Below are 26,403 nucleotides of genomic sequence, written 5' to 3'. Positions count from 1 at the left end.
CATGAAAATATTAAAGACTGTTATTCTTTGGCCCCTTTTCCTGTGAAGCAGGTGATAAAATATTACTATGTTTCCACAGGTAAGGAAACACTCTTAAACACTTTGCAGAAATACATATTACGATCATCACTTAAAATGTCAGAAGTGGATAGGACTCAACTGTGACAGCACACAGGAGCCTGCAGAGAAACACGGCAGGAACAGATTTAGCACACTGGGTCAGAAATGTGGGCTGCCTACAGCAGCCTTCTCACCCTGGGCAGTGTGTGGTGGTTGTAAGTTCGGATACAGGCAAAAAGCATCTTGTCAGAGATGACTCCTGATTTCAGGAAATTCTTCTCCTGAATATTACTTAGAAGCCGGTGAGAAGGAGAGAGGTTGTCTGATGTGTTGTTTTGACCTCTTTATGCCTCATGGAGTATCAAGCAATGCATACAAGAAGAATGGAGATCTGCTGAGCTTCATCCTTGCGTGCACGCTATGCTACACTACACTGTCCAGATATAAACATATTTAGTTTACATAGATACAGTTTGCTCATCGTGCTGGCAACTTCTGCTCTTCTTGAAGTTCTATCTACCTATACATCATCTCTGAAAATCTATACAAATTTAGCTATATAAGTAGAACAAATATCCTTAGAATGATTTATTCACTTAGGCAGAAGTTTACCTGTCTAGCTGATGAGGTTTGTGCAAGTTGCTAATGACGAACATGTCTAAATATTTATTTATAAGGTTAGACTAATGGTCGAGAAGGCTTAAGATCTAAAACTGTTTCCTTGAGATATACCTCATTGTACATTTCTGCCTATGATCAGCTATGGGGTGCGGGGCAATAGCTCACTGCTTGTCTTGTGCGATGCTCCTTGATGCTCACTGGTTGCCTTGAATATCAAGTTATTTTTAAAATGGTTTTGAAATAAAATGGCATTACTAGTTCAATGTGAACTAAGAAGGTAAATTTGAATAACTCTGCATAAACTGCTGGTAATTAAAAACCCACAGATCCCACAGATGAAATTGTAGAATATAATATGCAATACCCCCTTGGCCTTACATGCCTCAATGGAGAGTTTAGTTCCATACATCTCCAACCAAAAGATCTCTGCCTTCTTTGCTGGAGTTAGAAGGGCTCATTGCATTCCCCATTCCTTTAAAAAGTTTGGGTTTAATTTCAGTGTGAGAAAACACCACTGTACATAGCTTTCTAAGGAATTCATTAGAGTGAGCAAAGCGCTCTTATTTCACCACTTCACATGAATCTGTTTATAAAATGCTTGCCTAATACTTTAAAAATAATATATATGGCTCTGAAAAATAACAACTGGATAACTGGAATGGCTCAGGAGTGTCAGAAAAGTAATGCCACGCTGCCCTTACCTATGTATTTTAGTTAGATAGATGCTTCTACTAGAGTTCTCAGAAAGTTTCCTGTTTTTCTTGTCAGGAAATGGAAGCAAAGATATGAAATGAGTTTTCAAATAAGGTAGGAAGCAAACAATAGGACTGTGCCACTATAAACCAGTATCTGTAAATTTTAATGCAGTCAAAGCTTAGGATATCTGGCTGTCCTTCCAACAGCAGGGATACAACTCAGATCACACTGTTTTCTGATGCCAGCAGCAAGATGAACAGCCGGTAGCTACAGAGAGGGATTTATCTCTTCTAAGTTCAGATAGTTTTGAGGCACCACAATTTCAGAAGGACATATAAATATTAGAGAGCATCCAAAGGAGGGCTATGAAGATGGCAATGGATTTGGAATGCAAGCTGTATGAGGGGAGCAGGTATGCCCGCACATGGGCAGATGAAGACCAATCATATCATATTTAACATCTCTTCTTTTAAGAAGAGAGAAATGGAATAGAAACAGATCTCAAGATATGGTAACTCCCGTGGTGGGGATAATTCAAACATAGTATTAAATTTGCCAGTTGGAGACGAAGTTTTATAACAGCTGAGTTAATGCAAAGGCTTACATTCCATCATCACAGAAGTAACTAGAAGCCTACATTTCACTGGCTTTTGATACAGATTTGTCTTCCAGAAGCTACTTGCTAGTTCAGAAAATTTTATCCTATGACAGAACTTCTTTCTCTGCGGCACTGCAGGCACTACTGTCCGGTATAGACAGGAACAGGAACAGAAGTAGCCTAGGTTCTCTCAGCTGGCCATCTAATTTACCAGACAGCACTGTGGGCTGTATGCAGTTCCCTAACTTAAGTTTCAGAGTAGTTTGCCTAACACTGCCTTAGCGCTTTTTTTTCTCTGTAAAATGAATGAAATACAAACACTTCGCATGAAATCCGAATGCCTTCACACCTGGCACAAGACAGGGTTTAAATCTAATCTCTGATGCTTAATCTTCACTCCCTGTCTTCTTACAACATCACTTGGACTCATAAAATAAAATGAAAATCTACCGTTTCCAGCTTTCATTTGTGTGACAGCTGAAGCCACTCTGAAACTTTCATATTTCTGAGTTACCCCTTCCCAACCTTCATGAATTCCACAAAGCAGACCTTTTCCCCCCTCCATTGCTCTCCAGAATTCTGTATTCCCCTGCTCAGTGAATAGGTTAAACAAACAGGGAGATTCCTCAAGGGAAGTCACAGGTTCAAGATCACAAAGGACGACCACGTTTGGGCCAGTTGGAGGTTTTTCTTGCTATTGTGCTTATCTGTATCTTCCCTGTCATCCAGACGTTAACCTCTGACCTGCGAGTCCGCCTCTCGAAAAAGCCTTGCGGTGTTTACCTATTATGTAATGTCTGTGCTTTTGTGGAAATTCTGCAGAAACAAATGGAGGAAGTTTGCCAGTCAAACTGGTGGACAATAAATCCTGTCCTATGTAGATAGAATGGTTTACTGTCACTGCAAGTCTGCTACTGGCATCTGTCATCAAAGAAATGTTTACAAATTTCAACAGGCTGGAATGCCAAAGCGTTCCAGTATTGAACAACTATACAATATTTGTGGAATAAGCATTGCTGTACAGTACAGGGGTATCCTTGTTTGGCCAGCATGAATACACAGAATGACATTTCAGATAACTCAAGGTCACTGATGTTCCATTTTTCTGCCTATTCATCCCAGTCATTCAGGAATGCAAGCATCCCAATTCCAGTTAGTTGTCATACTTCTTCTGCTCTAAAGTGTCTTTGCCAAATACTTAAAACCTCAAACCTTCAGACCCCTTTGCTTACTCTAATAGGTTCATTTTCATATATATATATTTTAAATGTGGTCTCCCTGTCCTACCCTACAATCACTTTTCTTTGCAATCCTTGCTATCTTTCCTCTTTCTGCATCATTTCCCCCTCGGGACTAGACTTTATATCCCGTTACCTTTCTGAACAGTGTAATCACGATGCTTCTGCTGCTTGACTGGGACTTCTCCATGCTGTCAGTTGCAAGGTTGGGTCAATGGAAAGCTTAATTTGCATAAGAAGACGGAGCAAACACAATCTGAAACAATGGGATGGGCAAATAATACAATTCTTCCTTCACAGCACCCTAACCTCTCTGTTTCACCTAAGGGCTCAATTTTGTTGCCAATGTAGAACTTCATCCCATTGGCCTCAGCCCAGCTATCCAGACTGTCCAATTCCCTCTGTATGGCCTTACTACCTCCAGGCAAATCGACACTTTCTCCATGCTTTTTGTCATCTTCAAACTTACTGAGGGAGCACTCAATGCCCTCATTCAGGTCATCAATAAAGATACCGAACAGGACAGGCCTGACCCTTGAGGAACACGACTTGTGACTGGGAACACCACTCATGACTCTTGATCTCAATGGGAGCAGCACTAGGTCTTATAGTTCCACTATAATTAAGTTTTCAAGCCTCATTTCCTTTCAGAGGAGAGAAAACATTGTTGTGACTAAGCTTTGGATGTAGTAACAAATCCCTGGCAGGTTGGTTTGTTTTAACGGACGTATTAGTTTTAAGGAAACTTTTACCATCTTTTCTGCCCTTAATCACAGCTTTTATTACAATTACAGCAATGCAACAGATGTACATGCCAAAGGCAATACGTGTATTTTTAATGAGTTGACATGCAACCTTTCTGGAGAGGAGGAACATCTTAATTTGCTCAACATTTCTCAACCATATCTAGCAGTTTATTAAGGTACAGGAAGCAAATCAGAAAAGTATTTATCACAAATTCAGGGGCTTCACTATGTCACAGATGGGCAGTTCTGTAGGACAGTCTCCATTTTTGTGCTAAGCTTAGCATAGTTTTGCTGAAGCGTTACACTATTGTCCACAAAGAATACAGGAGAAGGCCAACAGGCAATATCCAGAAAGCCCTAAGGTTATTAATCCATGCATGTGGTCCTGAGTCACTGGACTGTAAAATATCATCACTTTCCAAAGATGGAATTGAAGAAGAATTCTGCCTAACAGATGATATCACAAGCCCAGAGGAACTAGCTGCATCATAAGGCCTATTTATTCAAGTTTTACAAGACATTGGCTCATAGGGACTTTCATTCTGGTACAATGAATTCAGTCAATAAATTGAACATAAAGATCACATCCTATGAGAGCAAGCCCCTTTGGCCTGCCTTCTTGCTTCAATTTTCCTTGCAGTTTGGACACAGTGGTGCACCCAGAAAAATTACCTCTGGCTGTAATGCTAGGACAGATACACTTGGGGACTGAAAAGCTGAAGAGCTGGGCTCCAACAGCAGCACGTCAAATCCGCCCTCTTAAAATATTCCTGGCACTGCAGTGGTCTGTGCCAAACAGCACTCACAAACAATGACTGGCCACAATTTTCTGGAGGTTAATGCAGGCCAAGGACCATTTCCACCACAATCCTGGATGCTGCTACCTGCTTTGAGAGGTAGAATTTTATCAGTGTGGACCAGAGTATTCCTGGCTTGTAGCGATATGACCCCACAGACCTTCACATACCTTTCTCTGAGACTAAACTAGCAAAGGAAGAAGCCTGAATTCCTACTATACGTATGAACACAGGGATGTTTTCTCCTTCATCGTCACAAAATTTCCATAAATTAACGGGAACTCAAGCAGCAGACCATATGACTTCCATCAGGAGTTTACATTATCAACAAGCAGCCTGACTTTGTCAGGTACAGGGTGCTGCAACAGAGCCACTATTCTTAGGGTAGTTCTGTACAACATAAACAGCACTTTCTGGGTTTGTCAGCAAAAACCCTGACTGCCCATCCTGCTTGCAGCCTCTGTACAGCCCTACAGGCAAGTCTTTGGTACAGAGCAGCACATTCACAAATGAGGTTAAAGGGACTTGCTGCAAGCACAGAGTCACTCTGGCACATCTGTTTGGACGATTAGGAGGTAAAATTAACTGATAGAAGACAGAACACAACTGGAAATCTAGGAATGTGTTTTTACTACTATTAATGCAATCTAAACTTCCTCCTTGCTGTTATTACTGTGTTAGCATGTCAATTCTATTCCAAATTGTTTTCAACTGCTAACTTACTAAAATACCTGGAGTATAGCACAATCCACGTTCTGGTTTTCATTCTGAATGTAACATAATTTATCTGAAATTATTCCCTTTCTTAAAGCTGTTCCTGTTGTTAGAATGTGCAAACTATGCATACGGTGTGCCATATCAATGGAAGGACATTAATCTTCTGTCTTTGCCCAAAAAAAGCATTGAAATTCTTCTGTGCACAAAGTAACTTCTATGCAACTCTTTAGGCTGAAGGCTTTTTCCTAAATTCACCGGTGCTCCAATTCAGATTACAAAAGTGACAGAGAGTTAAATCACAGCTTAATGAAACTTATGTGGAACAACCTTCGTCAAACTGATAATTGATTTATTTCACTACCCAGAATGAGGGAAAAGCAAAAAGTAAGGAGGGATGAATGAAGAGATGCTGCTAACAGTACAGGTCAGGGTGTTCTTAACAAGTATAGATGCTTAGGGAAAGTATTTTATTTCTTATTTTCCTTTGAAGATTATTTTTTCTTTCTTAGTTGACAAATTGAGATTTTCCTGTACTCCTTAATTTTCCAATTTACAATTTATTTGTGCTTCAGTACTAAGCTTTTGTCTACAGAAAGCTCAATCTACATTCACTAAATGAGAAAAACACAAAAGCTGAGGCAATCAAGTGCTCACCGATGCAATCCACGCTGAAGAGATTTACTGAGGTCGTTATTGAAGATTCATCGCAGGTCTTCATGCCCCGCAGAGCAAAGCGCACGAGGGAGGCCTTGACGCCCTCGGGCAGGAAGGACAGCAGGTAGACGGGCATGTAGAGGGCGTAGCGCAGCTTGCACAGCAGTGGGGTCATCAGCTTGCCCTGCGGGGACTGGGCCATGCGTTCTATCGTGGGAAACAGCAGCACGGAGCGGAGGACCTGTGGGACAAGGAGAAAAGTCAGCAACACCTGAGGCACCCAACCAAGCCTTGTAGGCATTGTTACCCGGCTGTCACTTGGGTTTGCCACATGCAGAATATAGATAGGCTTTTTGTGTGCTCTCACCACAGAATCATAGCGTTACTTGAGTTGGAAGGGACCCTTAGAGGTCACCTGGTCCAACTCCCCTACAATGAACAGGAGCACCTACAGCTCCATCAGGTGCTCAGAGCCCCATCCAACTTGACCTTGGGTATCTCCAGAGCTGGGGCATCCACCACATCTCTGGGCAACCTGTTCCAGTGCCTCCCCACCCTTATTGTAATACACTTCTTCCTTATATCCATCCTCAATCTCCTGTCTTCACATTTGAAATCGTTTCTCCTTGTCCCATCTCAACAGACCCTGCTGAAGAGTCTGTCCTCTTCTTTCTTATGATAGATGCTGAAAGGTTGCTTCCATCTAAAGATGGCTATCAACTTAATGTTTTCCAAAGACAAAGTTGGGTTGGGAAATGTGGACAAAGAATAGGAGCACACAGTGGGGAGCCCATCTGGGACAGAAGGCGCCAGTGTCCAGCAGGCATTGCCCCACCAGAGGGCAGCAGGCAGCCCTACATCCAGCATCCGGACTGTCTGACAGCACACAGGATTGTCAATGGGCAGTTCCATATTGATACGCCTGGCAAGGACAGGAGCATGAGAGCACGACCCCACCACTGAGACGTACACAGTGATGCACATCACTGCTTTTAGCATGCTAAAGTGAAAGAGATGTGTTTTAAAGCAGTTACAGTATTTTATATTATGATAACAGAATACACGGCAGCCTTAAACTAGCATAAGAGTAATTAAAAATGCCGCCCACAGTAACTACAAGCAAATTAATGAATGCACTCTGCATTGTTCCTCCGCGTTAATATCAAACCAACATTCTCAAAGCATACCTGCCACTTTTTCCTGGATGTCAAACATGACTACAATAATTCCTATATGATAAAGCCTCAAAGATATACAACTACTGGACCTAATGAAGCATCAAGAAGGAGAAATAACAGAGATTTTGGATATTGCCTTTGCAGATAAGTAAGTATAAAGCACAGTGCTTTGTTGGCTACTACCACAGATAGATGCAGTTATACATGCAGTTATATGTATGTCTGTTCGCTGCATTTATCACAGATTGCTCAGGTTAGATTAATACATTAAAAATGTTCTAGATCTATTTCATAATGAATGTCTTTGCTCACCTGTCAGCCCCAGCTCATGCATGCCAGTGCACCTGTGAGCAGCATCATGCTTTCATAAGATGCTTACAAAATCTGGGCACTGTAACACAGCAAAGTAACTCAGGAAATATCAGTAACTTGCCTGACTGGACTTTCCGCAGTATTTTAAAAGCAGACTTTGGAAACATTATTTATAGCCAATACAGAACTATTTAAAGAAATCCTTCCACTTTCCAGCTGATACTACTTTGGTTTTAGACAAAGAAAAATATATTCTCAGAGAAATCAGTTCTGGGCCTCTTTTTATTAAAGGCAACCAGCAGCTGAAGTACAGCAATGCAAGACTTGTACTAAATTATATGGCAGTTTCGTGATATTTCAGCTAGGAGCTGAACTCCAGCTCTTGTGATCTAAAGCAGATTTGACCTGTGTTCCCAGGCACACATTAATCCTTTGACATTAGAGTTTACAGATACAGGATTAGTTGCTTGGAGTGCTCCACTAACCACTGGGGGAAGTCGCTAAACCTTGGAGGTAAAAGAAAGACAAACCAAGAAAGCTGTCAGAATGTCCCTTGCATTCCTGCATCTTTTAATGGCATATAAAGTTAAAAGATGGTGGTAATACGGAGCATAATTTAATTTAATTTCTTTCTTTAATCTCTGTCAGAGAATAACATAGAAACTCAAAATCTGTACTTATTCTTAGCAAATTTTAGCTTAGTGCTATTTCTTAGCTTAGTGCTATTCTATTTCTTAGCTTAGTGCTAGATTCTGAGCCAGGATTCTGAAACATGCATTTGCCTTCAGAATGGCTTAAAGATGTAGTTCAGCTTCTTTGCAAAACGACTGTGGATACAGCAGACTTAACATCTTTTGTTATAATAACACACATGTTTGTAAAAGTGGTATGCTATTTTTGTGCCTTGGAATAAGTGAATTAGAAACGAAGGAAAATGGTAGATTCAAACACCTGACATCAGTTAATCACTTTTGTCTTGTCAAATGCCAAGATCTCATCTTGCAATTGACACCAGCTGAAATCACGCAGTGGGCACTCAATTATATTCCCTGTTACAACTCCCAGAAATGTTATAAATGAGTAGTTCTGATAACAGAGGCCAGTACGTATTAAAGCACCAGGTATTGTCAGAGCTATAAATGCAACTGTAGATATCACTGACTAACCTGTAAGGCACAGCAATCCCTTTGTATACAGAAATTCTTCTCATATGTAATAATTCAAGTTTCTTGGGGTAACAATCAGTCAAAACATCACAAACATTACAGACATCTAGCCTGAGAAACCCGTATCTCCTGATTCAAGCTACCCCTCATTAAAAGTCTACTGAGGCTTATTGGTTAAGCACTGGCCAACTAGAGATACTGCTCATAGAGACTTGAATGGATACAGTGACTTCGGCAAGCTGACTGGTGAACCTTCTGAGGGCAAACATGCCCTGTGCTCATCATGGTCTGAGAGCTATAGGTCACACCACAGCCTTGTCTGTGCTTTGGTCAACCTGCCAAAAACCATGCTTACCTTCTTGCATGATACCGAAATAGTCACTGCTGATTGTTGTCATGATACACAGTATCTGTGAAGCTTTTTTTTTTACTTGCTTGACAGTTATTTATTTAAAATGCTATTTAAGTGCAAGATTTCAGCCCTCAGGATGACACATACATTCACAGTTAAAGTTCAAGGTGCTCCTCTTCGGTTTTGTCACCAGGCAGCTTCTTGTGCTTTCATTATCTATTTTTAACTCTTCAAATTACACAGGGCTCAAGACCTGAAAGGTTAGAAGGACTGAAATATGATGCAGCATCTCACAAATTTTAGTGTTTTAGCCTTTGTTAACAACAGAAACCTAACATTATCTGCAAGCACATCTCATAATTTAATGTGGGTGTCAAGGCAGCTCCTAGTCACTTGTCACACTGTATTATCTATCACTGGAAGAATGCAGAGGATACAGCTGGGGTCTGCATTCAGTGAACAAACTGCCTTAAGTCCTCAGTACATTTTACCTTACAATGCACATCACAGTAGGAAGGTGTACAGACTTCTGGAGCTTTATTTTTGTCCCTCTTCATGTATTTCAGTGTCTAGAACTATCAGTCTGTCAACTCCAGGTGTGTATAATCTACACAACTTCTACAAGACATAGAGATGAGAAACTACTTGAGTAAAGTGAGCCCTCAAGAACACAATGATGGCCAAGGAGCGCTGGTTAGGCAGAACCACTAAGTGAGTATGATTCACCTTACGCCATCACTGCTTCATGCAAACATTAAATAGTAAAACAAAGGTTTCCTCCAAGCTACCTACAGAAAGAACTCATACATTCCTGTATGTTTGGACAGTCTATCCACATTTTCATCTCTTTAAATCAAGACAGTGATACGAAAACTAAGAGCAATCCCAGTGGGAGGACATCCCCTTTGCTAACTATGATGGGAACTCAGGCAGTTCATTTGTACTCTACCACCCAGCATTTTCTCTTGTAAAACACAAAAAATCCTACCCTCTTAGCAGAGGTGAGTACATAAGCATAGGACAGGACATCCAAATCCAGACACCTGCTATGACTCTCAGAGCCCACTGTTTCCTACATTCAGTTTTCAGTGCATAATGGTTACTTCCACATTTTTGGATCTGTGAAAACAGTCGGAAGGTTTTTCTTCTGATTAAAATGAGAACAGAGAACAAAACATCCAACCATTATATTTACAACAAAATGGTTTTTATCACTGCACAATTTATTAGTCCTGAACACAGTATCGTGGGATTTTTGTAAGATGTTTAAATAGTTTCTATATAAAGACACTGAAAGCACGAAGATCGGATCCAGCCAACAAAACACATCCCTATTTTTCATTAGTGTCTCTTGTTGTAAGAGTTGAAATGCACCTGTCAGCTATGATTTCACATTTAAAAAAATGGGATGTCACTTCACAATCGGTGTTCAAAAAAGTGCCATGATTTTCAGAGCTGTTAACTCCTGTGATGTCAATGAGAGGAGTTCAACACCTCTGAAACTGAACAGTTTTGACTACGCATAAGAAATGCAGGCTGAAAATTCAGGCAGCTGTGATTATGCAGACACTTAAAGTGAAAAGACAGATACAAGTGTCAGAGCAAGACAGGAGACAGTTTAAAGACTTTTCCTTTCCTTCCCCAGAAGAAACCCCAAGCAGGTGTTGGCTGCAGCTTGACTCTGTTGGTGGCACGCCTTGGCTCCCAATGGATAGGCTGTCCCTACCCATGCTCATATCTTTCTAATGAAGATGTAAAGAAACAAAACTCTGATCCACTGAAAAAAATATTCTTCCTACACTATCAGAAATGAGCACTTCCCCAAAACAGTCCTGATGGTTCCCTTTGCTCTGGTTGATGCTAGACACTTGCTTTTGACTCGTGAGATTTTGAAGTCTTCACTCCTGTTGTGTAATTTGCTCATACTTGGGTGCAGGAACCGCTAATGCAACAACTACCAATAAAAGAACATCAGATTAGGATTCCACACCATTTACACAACTTTTTGTATGTGTCGTAGTTTTGTAATTTTTGCTATTGGTATTTCCCATCATAACAACACGTGGAGCACAGAGAAGAAGAACTACACGTCCCAGAGGACCCCACGGTTGGAGAGGGAAATACATCATGGAAGTGACACTGGCTCTCTCACTCACTGCCTGGCAGTGGGTGTGGGTGTGCTTCCAAGTGGTGGCACCTTCAATTTCAAAGTAGGCTTCTTGGTCTTCGGAAAGCTCTCTCTTATTGTACTTGATTTATTAGCCTGAATTTCATTCAGATTGTATTATATTGTGTTACCTTGCATTCCAATATCATAGATAGTAAAATAAGTTTTCCTCCTTAGACCACTGCCGCTGCTCTGTTTGTTTCCTTGAGCCCACCTCCCTATCCCTTTCCCTTTTTCCTTCCCATTTTCTGGGGGCCGGGGGGCCCATGGGCCTACTGTCCCCCCTGTCACAGACATAGATTGATCTAGATAACTCCATGACAATATGCGAGCCATTGCCCTGACCCATGGCAAGGAACACAGCAGCCCAGAATCACTCTGCAGCCACACAGCCCTGACCCATACCAAGAGCATCAGGATGTGGGAAGGAGGACTTCAAATCTTACGGCTGGAAAGAGAACGGGAGCAACTTTTACTTTAAAATCCTTCAAAAAAGCCTATGAGAAGCAACAGCCATTTTGCTGTCAAACGTAACACTTCTTTTAATGTATCTTGTTCAGCCCATGTATTAGTTTATTATTCCTCTGTTGTGCTGGCAAAGGAAAAGCTATTATCTGTCAGGTGAAACCTAGTAAATTTTTCAAAGATAACATAATGATGCACTTACTGGTAATCTACAGCCTACCCTTGACACAGAGTGCCACATTAATCACGATTTCTTTTACTTGGTCTGCAGAGACGTGTAGGCAAAACAGTTTGGGTCAGGGGAGTGCATCCTGCTTTATTAGCACAGCTGTGCTGTGAGGATTTCCAGGAAAATACATAGGGCAAAACTGCAGGCGCTTGCCTACACCTTCCCTGCCCAAAACAGGGCTTCCTAGGCTTGCCACTTCACTTTGCTCTGTTGCTTTTCTAAGCACACTCTTCTATTTGTTTTTCTGTCTGTGTATGCTGTCAACAGCAAATTCTATTTTAAGATCTTCAATAATTTCTTAGAATCATAGAATTATTTGAGTTGGAAGGGACCCTTAAAGGTCACCTGACCCAACTCCCCTGCAATGAACAGGGGCACCTACAGCTCCATCAGGTGCACAGCCTGACCTTGAGTGTCTCCAGAAATGGGGCGTCCACCACAGATCTGAGCAACCTGTTTCAGGTCCTCATTATCCTTAGTGCAAAAAACCTCTTCCTTATATCCAACCTAAGCATTCCCTCTTTACGTTTGAAACCATTTCCCCTTATCCTGTCGCAACAGACCCTGCTGAAGAGTCCATCCTCTTCTTTCTCACAGCCCCCCTTTACATACATCAAAATATATACCATTAAAGAGAGAGATTAAAATCAACTGTATGAATACAAACAATATTGCCTAAGACTCAAAACACTAGAATATAAATATCAAATATCCTTTTAAGGACTAAGCATAAACACATGCAAGCTCTCCCTAAGATTCATTTACCAAATGGACTCTGGCGTGAATTTTGCTTGATAAGTTTTGTGCTGTTAGCTGTAAGGCCCAGTCCCTGTGTTGGGCACACGCCAAGTCCAACACATGCACACACCTCATGTACACACTGCTCACATACATCCTCCTAATTCTTAGCTGAAACCTAAGGATCCCCATCCAGCACACTGGTTACATGAATATTAATGACAGCTTACAGAAAAAGAGCAAATTCATAATTAGACACAGTGAAGCAGCACAGAGCTGAGCTATGGCCCAAATAAGAGTACAGCAAACACTTTTCAGTACAGAAATAACCTAGGATTTATCATATCGGAGGCAATAATTATTGATTATTTCACATATATTTCTCCATGTATGCATTCCATAAACAGCAAATTGAAAACAGCAAAAGCATTATAACTGCCTAAGCTTGCAGCTCCCAGATTACATTGCAGCATAAGAGCTGGTAAAAAAGAAAAACACAGGGCCAGATTCAAGGCTCCAGAAATGCTACTTTTTACTATATTCGCTGGCATGACTTTGGCCAAAGCCAGCAGCACCTTCCCTGATGCTGTCTCAGCACAGGTTAGATGGCCTTGTTTAGTCTTGGATGTTTCAGAATTATTAAGCATCACTTCATGTAGTGTCTGTAAGGTGTATGCAAAGACAAAAAATAAATAAATGCCAACTGTCACCATTTACATCAGTATGTGATGACTGTGAGTGCTGAGATTCCATACTGTGATACTACACAGGAAACAAAAGTTGGTGCAGTTAATTTTAGTATTTCATTTGGTTAATTTTGGTGTTTTAATTCTCAGCTCATGGAACAAACTCAAAAACTACTGCTACCTTTAAGTATCCCAGTGAAAAATAATACAGAGCATAAACAACTAAAAAAAAAACCAACCAAACCAACTGATAAGTCATGCAAATGATGGGATGTAGCGGATGCCAAAGAGCTGAGTTTGCAACATGATATGGCAGAGAAAGCAAAAGAAAGAGATGCTTTAGAAGTTATTCTTACACAAAGAGAAGAAGCATGTCACAGATGTCAGAGGAAGACCTGCTTCCCTGGGAGATGGCTAAGATTGTATTCTATGCTCTATATCCTAAAAAGAAAGGTTTCATTCCAAAGCCAGCCACAAGTAAAACTAACACTAATGAAGAGCTCAGATGATAACATTTCTGAAGGAAGTTATGTTTATGTAGTGTAATATGAATAGCTTGACAAAATGGGAACAAAGAGATAATGGTGCAGTAAGAAATAACTACTATTTTGTGGGCTATAAACGTGAAAGATGAGAAACAAAATTTGGGGTGGATCAAGTGAAAGCGTGTTTCAGCTATATAGCATTCTGGCACAGTCACTGCAGCATGGTTATGCCCAGGAAAGAAGTGCAAAATGCCATGCTGGTGGGCTGTCAGATGAACTCGGACCATGGTGTTGAGAACTGCAGTCCTATAAGAACAGAAAGAAAGAGGAAATATTAACTTTATTAACTTTTGATTTTTCTCTTCATCCTTTCAGTAGGGAAAAAAAAAACAACAAAACCCAAAACAATCAAATCTTATTTGCCAAGTTTTTAGTCCTTCTCTAAAAATGAAGGAAACGTGAAGTTGAGAATGCTACCCAAAAAATGTTTTCCTTTAATTGGTAGAATCCTGTTAATGAAATGAACTGCTTTAAACACTTGAGCACAAGAGACTGATCACTAAATGCAGTCCACAACCATTCTGCATTTCCTTACTGTCAAGTCATAAGAAACCTTCTAGCACCCAATGACACATTTATGATGCTTTAGAAGAAGATCCTAAACCCCAAATCTGTGATACCGAAAAGGATGCAGGATGAGAAGATGACAGGCTCACAGCTCTACTGCAGACACAGGCCCTCTTTTCTGATAAAATCATCAAATTATTCAGAAAATCCCATCTTTTCTTTTTTTTTTTTTTTCTTTTTCTTTTTCTTTTGTTAGCCACTGAAAATGCCCCTAAGAAAACCAGAGATCAGTGCAGATGAATTCCTTTCCTCCCACAGTTAATGTTCCTCATTATCCTTGTAGGTTTTTCCTCTACCTTTTTCAGTTTGAATTCCTCTCTTGAACCAAGGTTGGCAAGAGACGAAGTTGTACAGTAGTACTAATGGTTTCCTGCCCTATAAACTGTATTATGCCAAACCAAAATGGGGACAAGTTCTCTCTGTGGCGACATCTGTCATTCATCTTCATAAATGCATTAATGGAAGCCCTTAGCCCTCTGCTACACTTTGTTACTCCACATCTACAGTATGAAAAGCAGATTTTTCACGCATCTTGCCTCTTCTCTGTCTTGATAGCTCTCCATGAATGCTCTATATTTTGAAATCTTTTTCCTGCTCACCCAAGCTTTTAATTCTTACATGATGTGCCCAATAGATGACATAGCCACCATAAAATGCTGTGCTGACGTGGTTGTCTCCACAGCCTTTTCACTCTTGTTCCTTGGCCAGATTGTCACACAGAGGTCAAACCAGAGCCCAGGGAGCAAAAGCTGACGCTGTGGAGAAGTGGTAGCCAAGCTCCAACCAATGTCTCCCTTCTCAAGAGATCTGCAAAGCTAAGCAACTAGAAATTCATAACATATTTTAACAAACTAATATTGCCTTCATATTGTGTTGCATCACATCCTAAGCTGAAGTTGGCAGCCTGACAAGGGCTGTTTCCTGTTTGAGCACTGTTTTCCGTTTATCTTAGCTTGATGTCAAAGATGCCTCTGTCTCTTGGCGTTTGAGGCACTCTTCTTTGTTCATACTTTGTGTTTTTATAGATAGAATTACTTACAGTCTAATAGTTTGGGGTAGAATCTGAATCCAAACCCTATTCTGGATTTGAAAAAAAAAAACAGACAAAATGAGAATTAATGGTGTGTATGAGAGAGTCCATCCTTGTTTCTCTGGGACCACAGGTACAATCCTGATAGACTCCTTCTCACCTCTACAAAACATCATCACTGAACTGGCTCTAAGGGAGCTGGTCCACTTAGGCCAGACACATCTCTAACACTCTGGATTGCAACAAAGAGATTTTAGAACTGTGGGAGATTCTGTTCTGAGAACACTACAACAGGTTGGATTTAGGATAAAATAAATTCAAATAATCATACAGAGAAACTTTTATCTAAGCCTATTTCTATTCGGACATATTCATAAAGCAGCTGCTATATGGGTTCTTCAGGAGACAGCATGCATCCAAATACTTCAAAAGAATAAGCATCCTCAAAGATAGAGGGTAATTAAAGATATAGGCAACACCAATACTGTTTTTGTGAAATTGTGTATAATCCTCACACTTTGACAGTATCTCACTGTATTATTAACTGGGGTAAAAGATAAGGACATATAACTCTTATTTTTTATGAAAAGATTAAACTGCAGTAAAAACAATCTTGTCCTCAGTAACAGCAAACAAATCCATTTTTTTGTAGCTTGCACACAAATGTGGGTAAGCCCAGAAACAGTAAATGAAATTTAAGGGGAAATCTCCTTTTTAAGTAGGTTCATGATTTCTTGTATCTTCCTCTTGAAGTAGTGCAGTGTAACACAACAGCTTACAACAACCTCACTTTTCCGTTTCCCCACCCTACAGACTCATTCCCAATGCCAAATCTTTGCCTTATTTTTTCATGACTTAATCAGAAAAATATTATTAGAAAAAACTTAAGGAGCTTGCTCAGCTTTCATATTCTGTTCCTGGTATATTCTTTGCCTGAAGTATGTCACTGTTTCTGGGAGAAGTTAGTCTAAGGCATTCTTTTAGCTGCAGCACAAACACTAGCCAAGAATAGCCATGCTACTCCTTACTAATGAAATGCAGCAGCAAAATGAATATACCAACGCACCTCACAGGCACCTCACCTCTGTTATACTTTCACAGACTATCCTGGAAAAAGAAGATGGCAACGCTTTAAAGTATAAATAGATGTTAACTCTCAGCTAATGATGTTTAATGTCAAGAAAACAGACAAACTCAACTTTCCAGCTGATGGAAAATGGCAGAACTCCTCCATGTAAACCAACAATATCCTACTGGTCATGACATGATTTCATTTACTGTAAGGCAATGTGAGTGAAATTGGTCCTGTCAAAAACTAGTGGCAAACTTTCTATCAATTTACTTAATTCTGCCTTGTTAATAAATTCAGATTAAAAATATTATTTATCAATTATTAAATATGACTGTTCACAGCCAATGTAAATCCAATCAAAGCCACAATCGGAAGACTAAGATCCTCTCACTGTTCTTATGGAGACAGATGAAGGCCAAGACTACCCTAACACACTTATCACAGTAGTCACAGAGTATCTTCTTGGATTGAGAACTAAATTGAGAACTCTGACCCTTCAATTTTAAAACCATAAGCCAAGAATAAGTCGTATCTTGTGCCCCAGGCTGCAGGTCCCCCTTTCAAAAGGATGTCCGTATCTTTCTTAATACCTGACTTCCAATGCTGGAACCTGTTCAGTGGCAACAGGAAAGGGACCATCCATACCTCACCTTAAAATGAGTCACGGCACAAGAAAAAATAATCTGTTGTTTCACATTATTTGAAATATTTTCCAAACAGAAGTACTTCTAGAATTTTCCCAGTCCAAGTCCAGAATTCTGCTAGACATCCAAAAGACTCTAACACAGGAGTGTTCCCTACAGGCACCACAAACTACTTCTCAATAGGTCAGCTCTACGTACCGAACTAGTTGCAAATTATTAAAAACATTAAGAATATTAAATATACAGACTGTTCATTACACTTACTAGTCTCACAGGGCTGAAATGCAAATTACGCTGTACTACAAATATTTGGGTAACTGAAGACTTGCCCAAAATGTTAAAAGAAAAAAAAAAAAATTAAAAAAAAAAGCTTTTTTATGGTTTAAGGTAATAATGAGAAAACTGTTCTCCCAAAAAGCTGTATCTTATTGTTGGACTGGAAATAGTTTAATAGAGAAAATATTCATTGACAGAGCAATATTTTACATTGAGAATTAAGCCCCATCAAAGTGGGCAATATCATTCCATCTACAAGGAAGGTGCCAAAGGAGACAGCCAAAATTTGCAACGGTGTGATAATACCGGCAGGGATGGATTTGTTGCTATTATGATTAAAGCATATAAACAGAAGAAGATTAGGAGGGGTGAGAGTGAAAAGAGAGGAAGAATAGTTTATTGGTTGGAAGAAGGGCAGGGAGAAGCTTATGTTGGAATGCAGTGTCACAGTTACACACCATAAAGCTTTCAGTTGCTCCCATTACATGAATGTCAGAACGCAGCTGCCACTTTCCAGAAGAAATTCTTTCCATTTTCATGTTGGAAGTACAGGGTGGGATTTTTTTTTTCAGTGTAGCACTCACAAGAGACCACTTCATTCCATCTGCAGGTACCCTTATGGTAGCCGCAACTTTGGTCCTTCTAGACATGATCTGGGAGGCTTACCACTGTGGATGAACCTTAACGTGTGTGATGAAGACATAGATGGTTCAACACAAAGAAAGTATTAAGAATCAGATTCTCTGCTGTCTTGAACCAACTGCTTTTACAGTCGTCAGCATAATAAATCTCAATGAGAATGCATTTAAGGAAAAGGGGCTGAACAAGGTGAATGAGAAACCAGCCTCACAATTATAATCTCATTTTGCTGGTGAAAAAGGAAAGTCATGATTTTCCAACTGTGCCTTGAGATCCTTAGACTTCTATTTATAAGAACTTTGCTTGAGACGCTGTTGGGGTATCACCATCCTCCACTGAAATCAGGCTTCAAAAAGGAATCCTGTCAATCCTAGTTCTTGCCTAGAAGAGCTAGCAGACAGACAAGGAAAACCAAGATGAGATTTAAAATTGGATAAGTCCTGATTTACTTAATCTGAAAGAAACAGAACACCAAACTTTCTGCCTTGCATTTTTGTGAATGGAAGAAACAAGGTATACATCTTAAGTATCTTTCAGAATCAGAAATAGAGGAATCAGCGCATTTTCCCTTCCTTCTACTGACTTCCCCATTATTGTATGTATTTTGAATAACAAAGGAAGAATAAAAATTTCCTGTAGCAATGCTACAGACTGCCATAGTCTTAATTGTATTACAAAGAGTGGAATATGGGCAGGTATGCTAAAAGAGCATACACAGCAACTCTAATTTATCATGCAAATAAAACTGGTCATCAGGTTAGGAGGGCATTAGCGTAACTAAAAATGACAATCTGGTGAGCTTTTTCAATTGCCAGTGCCAGATAAAAAAAATCCAGACTCTTCCAGCTGCCATTAAAGGTCACAATTCAAATTGTATTTATTCAGATCTGTTTTACTGTACTTTTGGTTTTAGTCAAATTTACTTACAGTAGCCATACTGTTTTTTTTATAACAGAGAAGCAGAAATTCACTCTAATGTTTTCAAGTACAATTAGGACTCAGTGAATTCTACTCACACAGAATTATACTTCATTTTGGAATTTGAAATGGAGCAGGGTGTTCTTACAATTTTCCAGTGACTTGAAATGTTGTAAGAAAGTTATTAGAGGCATATTTTCATTAGCATTAATTGAACTTTCTTATGGGACTCCAAAGGTAACGGGTTTATTAAATACATTTGTGGCTTCTGGATTTTCACTTAAATGTATATTTAACACTAAATTCCACATGAAAGGGCAAATTCAATTTTTTTTTTCTTTTTTTTCAAGTGCCCTAGTTAAGTAGCATTCTATCCAAACAGCAGAAATCAAGAATTTCAAATATTTACAGACTTAAATAAATGGAAAAGGAAACTGACTTCTGTTACACTCAATTCTGAAGATGACCTCACTCAAAGGAGCACAGAAGGTGATTCTTGAGAAGAAATCTAGGGCTGATCTAGCTCACTAGACATAGTCGTACAGTCACTCAGCATATCCTCAGGGACATGAAATGACTCATTGTTGATACCTGCATAAACTCTCCTACAATTAAAAGCAATAAAGGTAACAGTAAAAAGCCAGGAAAAAAAAAAATTAAAATTAAGTCTTTATCTGAACTTAGTTCGGTGGTACATCAGAAATGTCCTCAATGCAGTGAGTGTGCACTCTTAGTTGTTTTGTATCCTGGTTGTGTCTGTTTCCAGTGCCTTTCACTCTTCACATAGGACCCACCATTCTCAGCACACAAGTTAATGCACACGAACGTATTTTTTCCACTCTCGCCTTCAAAGCAAGCTTTCATAAACTTCACCATAGACCACAGAGAATGAACAAATTAGGAATATGGCACAGTAGGAAATAGTTTAATTGTGACACTCTCCACTCTAAGAAACTTTGTCTAAGCTGAAGACCCAAACCAAGTCCTCTCCACATGGAATAACTGTGTCACATACAATGAAGCACAAAAGCCAATGAAGCAGTTCAGCTTCTTTGTTAAGAGTGCAGGGTTACAGGAGAAATTACAGTTTAATCATAGAGTCATAGAATGGCCTGGGTTGAACAGGACCTCAAAGATCATCTAGTTACAACCCCCCCGCCATGGACAGGGTCACCAACCAGTAGACCAGCCTGCCCAATTTAACACAAATCTTCTGGGAGGAGATATTGGTGATGGGAGTTAGTGGCTGCACTCAAAGTTTAACTGAGTGTATGGAAAGTGTATGCTCAAAAACTCCACAAAATTCTTCCAAGTGCTCGTTTCATAAACAGTTCCTTAATGCTCTTATTGACTTTCTCTATTCAATTTTACATTTAGTACAGTAAATTAAAGTCCTGATTCCTAGCTCGACTTACTTCTGTAAAGGCACACTAAATGGTGCAAAACAAAACCAAATTCAACTCTGTGCAACACATCTTGATAGTGAATTTTGATTGTTTGGACCAGCTCCCCAAAGGTGTTGGGCTTTGATTTTCAAGTCCTACCCACAGACATCTGCAGCCAGACTTTCAAAAGATCTCACCGCCCAGCTGAAGAAGTTCTTTGGGAAACCTGGCTTTCAAAAGGGTGTTGAGCTCTTTTGAAAACATGTGCTATAAATCCTAATTGTTTTTGAAATTCACTTCTTGCTACGTGTTTATGATACCCTCATTTTTATAGAATCCTTTAACTTAGTTATTACTGTACAAATCCAAATTTTTGGAGATTCAAAGTAACGAGATTTTATGACCAAATGTGTAAAAATCCACAGTACTTCATAAATCCTGTTGTGCTATTCACTATTCTAGCCATCTTTTTATTTTTAGTCCTTCATTTCCTCTTCATTCTCATGTTTTACTTTGGATTCTTGATGAATGACCAAAGATTCCGGTTTTCAGTTTATTTTTATTCGTTTTCTGTTTGTACATTTGGCTACTTTAATATCTTTTAACTTCCTAGAAAAAATATTTTTTTATAGGTGCATTTGAATTCTAACTACATATATCTGAAAAGAAATCAGATGTTTCATTAGTAACCAAATAAACACGTTATTAAAACAAAATCAAGCCTCTCCAAATCAACACTTATGCTTCCTTACTCTGAATCATCGCAGACAACAATCTCAGCTATCACGCACATTAAAGTCAGTGGTAGAAGCTGTAAACTTCTGTGAACATTATGAATAAAATACAATTCTCCTTAGAAAGCCTTGAGACCTAGTTTTTCCCTTTTTTCCTGCGGCCTTCTTGTCACATACTTAGAATCTGAACAAGCTAATCTGATAGCAATGTTGTTATTTACTCTGGATCCTCACTCTTAAAAATGTGGTCATTGTTAAAATGAAGCCTGCACACGTACACTAGGTAACGACACTGAGACATACGCACTGCTGATGATTTTGTCAAGACTCTATTTTTATTGCACTAGAAATCAATTTTTACTAAATTAGTACTTGCACTATCTATTATCACTCTACTATTTACAGGTCTCATTTGATCTTCAAGACTTCTGGACTATAAATTTTCCTCATTAAGAAGAGTACTGAACTATATGTAATCTATATTTCCCTTAAAGTTTCAGGACTGAGCAAGGGATATCTACCTGCCTTACCCACTCAGAAAGCATATACTGTAAGACAGCACTGTTCAGAGATGCTTTATTTGCTTGAATAACACATACATTATTAAGAATAAATGAAATGTATATTTCAAAAAAATTTATTAGAAGCAAAAATAGAGCTTCAGTTGCCACTGTACCTTGAAGTAGCCCTAATTTCTGTTTTAGAGGAGACACTTAGTAATCAAATAAAGAAAATTGTCAGTGTGTAGTCTTTGGTCTATATTCTGTAAATATGGGTGGTTTTATCAACCAGTTTTGCTAAGTATATATCCACTTTTTTTATTTTCTTTTTCTTATTAGCCACATTGCCATCCTTAATCTTTTTGTTATCTAAACTGAGTTTCTGTATTTAAAACTGGTCAGGTACTGAACTCAGTCAGGCAAATCTAGGACCCAAGTGCCCACTTTCAGGTGTTGACAGCATGATGAACTATAGCTTCCATTTGTGGTTAATGTGAACTGAGCCATGGTGTGATCACACAGAGCAAGAGAAATATTGCACAAGACATTAGTGAGGAAAACAAAACAATCAAATCAATGTAAGGTTAATGTTAAAAAGCTTTCCTTGGACCAGATAACCAGGAATGAGCTTGGGCCAAGTAAAGTGACAAGCACCATAAGCCTAATCTTCCACTCATGCCTCCTTGGCATGCTCTAAACTTTGGTTTGGAAGTTAGCGTCTCAGCAGCTACAACACAGACCTTAAGAAATGGCATAATATAGGTAATTAGATAATCCTGCCTAACACAAAACTCTGAAAATTCCTCATGTTCCTAATCCTAATGTTTTGTGTTGCAAAAAAAGTTCAGAATTCACCATTCATGTCGGTCACTTCTCAACTTTCATGGTTTCTTGCTCACTCCTCCACAGCTATAAGCAAGTAGAAGACTAGACTGGTGATCAGGCAGATGTACAAAGTAGAGACTCTTGGAAATCTCTTTAACTTAATACTGAGGCGTTACTACCATGCAGCAAGCATGAGTGAACAACTTACTGCTCTGTTTCTCAATGCATGAAGCAGCAAGGCTGAGCAGAATTACTGAGAGGTGAGAGGAAAGAAATCTCTTGCTGTGCTTAAGAGACTGATGATTTAGCAGTTCCCTCTTCTGAAGAATGAGGAGAAAAATGAAAATCCACGTAATAGTGAAGAGAGTATGTGAGAACAGATTAAGGGGCTGGACACAGAATCATAGAATCATTTATGCTTGAGGAGACCCTGAAGATCACCAGGCACAAACATCAACCTAACACTACCATGCTCACCACTAAACCACATTCCTGACTACAGGGCATCCACTACATTAGAAGATAAAAGCTTGAACATTCCTTTCTTCTGGTTAGTCTTTTATTACAGTTTAGAAATGTGAAGCTCTCTCCACAAGATGCATGTGTATTTGAAATATGTACTGATTCCCCTGTGAGATCTGCTAAGTTTAGCCACCTGTTTTTTCTGCATAATAATTTTGCCAGTGTTGTCACTGTGTTTGTGTTACCGGCTACCCATTTTTTAATGCCCCATTTTTATCATTTCTGTCTGCAACTCACATAAAATTTAAATACAAATAGTTTCTTCAGATCATGACCCCTACTGTTGGACATGACCACATACCCACATTACACCCATCACTGCAATCCATTAAGGAGCTAACAGCATAAAATCTCAGCCAGGAGAACTCAAAACAAAACTGCACAAGCCCAAGACATTCTTCATGTTTTGGCCCTGTTGTTGGTGACACCACACACCAGTGAGAAGGTCTACAAAGTATAATCCTCTGTGTGAGAAAAGCCATCATACCCTCTTGACAGTATTGAAGATTGCAGAATTATTCATTTTTCACTGATCACATTTTAATCTTTATAATTTTGAGACAAATTATCAGAAATGAATTTACCTAGACAGGAGCTACACAAACTGATTTTGTTAGATACTATTATGATGGAACTTAGGTAATCAGCACTTCAACTTGATGCCACCGTGTTAAATAAAACTGTAAAACATGCAATGGAAAATTTCTGTTCCTCTTTATTTCAGCTGCTTTCATTTTCTTTTTACTTCCAAAACAACTTCTAAGCACTTCAGGATCTGCCAGTGTCCTTTCAGAATATATTTTCTGTCACAATGGCACTATTTGCCTTTGATTACACGTATAGGCTCTAATCTTATCAAAATGGAAGATGGTACTGCCTTAATTCACTTTTTCTCTCATCCATTTATGAAAAGATTCTCTTATTATTTCAAATGTCAGACATGCTTAACAGTTCCTGCACTGTTACTAAACCTGCTGCTTTTAATCCCACAGTCTTCATGGATTCCCAGTAATTCTACATAAAAAAGAATTTTGTTTTCAAGTAGAAGTACCCATCTTTAAAATCATGGTGATTTTCTTTTTTCCTGTCATCAAGAAAGCGCTTCCCAAATTCATATAGAATCGCAGAATGGCCTGGGTTGAAAGGGACCACAATGATCATCTAGTTTCAATCCAAAACCAAGCTCTCAACACAACTTAAACTAACTTATTATTGTAAAGTGTCACTAAACTGAATTTTGTATCATAATATATCACTTAGGAGAAGAACTCAGGCTTGTTTCTCTCTTATGGCCTCATGCTACCTTCACTGAAGCCAAGGGGAGCTTTTAAAGGGTACAGATAACTCCTCACACACCCTGAACAAAAGGAATTTCCTGACTAAGAAATGGCAAAGAGATGATGGCTTCTGAAATGTGATTTCCTTATCAGTGCCTTTGTCAGAGGGGTAACATGCAGAGCTGTCTTCTCCTACTAAGCTGTGTTATGTAGGGCTGCAAGTTGTTCACAACAGATGGAACACAGCCCTTCAGTTCAGGAATGGAAATAGGAAACGAGAACCATGAATGTCAAACTAAAGGCGCAGTCTAGAAGAGCACAGAAGTTAATGAAAGTCCCTATTGCTATCAGTGCAATAGGAAATTTTGGACTGACAGAAGAAATAGTCCAGTATAAGCTACATTTGAAAAGAAAAAGGAGCGATAAAATAATTTTCTAAATTTTTCTAACATAAAAAGTAACAACAATAATGTTTTGTAGATAACAGCTCCTTCTCTTTCCCTTTTTTTTAATCTAAGCACTTTGAAAAAGAAAGGAAGTTAATGTATACATAAGAGTACCACCCAGAATAACCGTATTCAAAAATGCTCCAACAAAATGTTCTATGTGGGAGTCATTCAATCGCTGTGACCACTAATAATATCAATAACCGGCAAGAGAATCATTTTAATGTGAATTTAAAACTGGCTAAGAGAATAGAAAATGAACAGCTAGGCTATACAGGCAATTTCAGTTGTACCTCTTGTTAAGCATATTTAATTCTTTTCTTAAATGGGAACAAGTAGCACCTCTCACCATTGCTCTCACTATAAGGATGCATTCCGTGTTGTACAAGGGATGGAGCACTGGCACAGGCTGCCCTGGAGCAGTGGGGTCTCTTCCTTGGAGTTCTCCAAAGGCCACCTGGACATGGCTTTTTATTTGCTTAAGCTTACAGAAACTCATAGATATTAAACCCTCTCTTCAGTGAGCTTTATAGGAAGGAAAACATTTGTACTGCATAATAATTTAATTCATTACTGTTAATTCACTACCAAAAAGATGCCAGCATTTCGATAGCGACATCATATAAGATATAATTTATCATAAGATAAATTCTGGAATAGAATGAATTTCATGAGCTAGGAAACGTGTCAGTCTTTTGATTAAATTAACAAAGAATTTCAGTGCTTTAGGAAACAGTAAAAACACATCAGCAAAACACAAAGAATTAGTCCAAGTAAGGATTTGTATTTTAGGAGAGAATGCCTGGAGGATGTAGTGTATTTGTGAGTTAGGCTCAAGCTCCAACAACTGTGAAAACAATCTGTTAGCGTCTTTCTTCAGTGCTACTAGCTGAATGAAGCATGAAGAATATTATGAGGTTAAGACCAAGCATCAGTTGAGCTTCAGAGTACATTCCTGCATTTTTCCATCCACAAAGTGTAAGGATGATTAATATTGTGAGCACCATGAGAAAAATTCAGAGCAGTCTGACAAGCTCTGAATGCTCTACTTCCCACAAAGAGGAGACTCTTACAGGATCTGACTCCCACCATGGTAACTGAAAAGTGTCCTTGGTCAGATGAGTACCACCAAACAGAGCAACCAGGAGCTACTCCCTGATCCTGAGATTAAGAAGGATAGCATAGAATCACAGAACCGTAGAATTGCTCAAGTTGGAAAAGACCTTCAGGATCATGGGATGGTCAATCACAGCCATGTATCAGTTCTTTCCACCTCAAAACAGAACGTCTGTACCCAAACTATTGTGAATGGAACACATCCTCTGCCAAACTCAGACCCATGTCAGATGGGTTTCACACTAGCAGTTCTTGTTTCTTTTTTAATAAAAGATAGCAGTGCTTCACAGAAGCATAGGAAAAAAAAAAATAGCACAGCAATCCCTCAATCTGCAGAGCAAAGGGCTTATGAAGTTAAAAGCCACCAAGAAGGACAGAAGTGGAAGCAGTGCTTCATCCTTGTCATGCCTTCCATGATCATCAAGTTCCCTCATCACTGCACAGAAAGTTTAGTCTACTTTTGGATAGACTACGAAAGGGATTTAAA

The 26,403-nt window shown here is 39.2% G+C and overlaps 1 protein-coding gene across 1 annotated transcript in view; it reads right to left on the bottom strand.

Annotated features, from left to right (window-relative positions):
- LDAH (lipid droplet associated hydrolase) overlaps positions 1-26,403 on the bottom strand; it is a 101,023-nt gene that overhangs the window by 30,827 nt on the left and 43,793 nt on the right. The window contains exon 5 of the mRNA XM_072332916.1: positions 6,128-6,368. Within this exon, the coding sequence (XP_072189017.1) occupies positions 6,128-6,368 (241 nt within the window). The remainder of the gene's footprint in view (positions 1-6,127; positions 6,369-26,403) is intronic.

The sequence above is a fragment of the Excalfactoria chinensis genome, chromosome 3 (genome assembly GCF_039878825.1).
Source record: "Excalfactoria chinensis isolate bCotChi1 chromosome 3, bCotChi1.hap2, whole genome shotgun sequence".
Taxonomy (NCBI): Eukaryota; Metazoa; Chordata; class Aves; order Galliformes; family Phasianidae; genus Excalfactoria; species Excalfactoria chinensis.
This window is presented reverse-complemented; position numbering and strand designations above follow the sequence as displayed.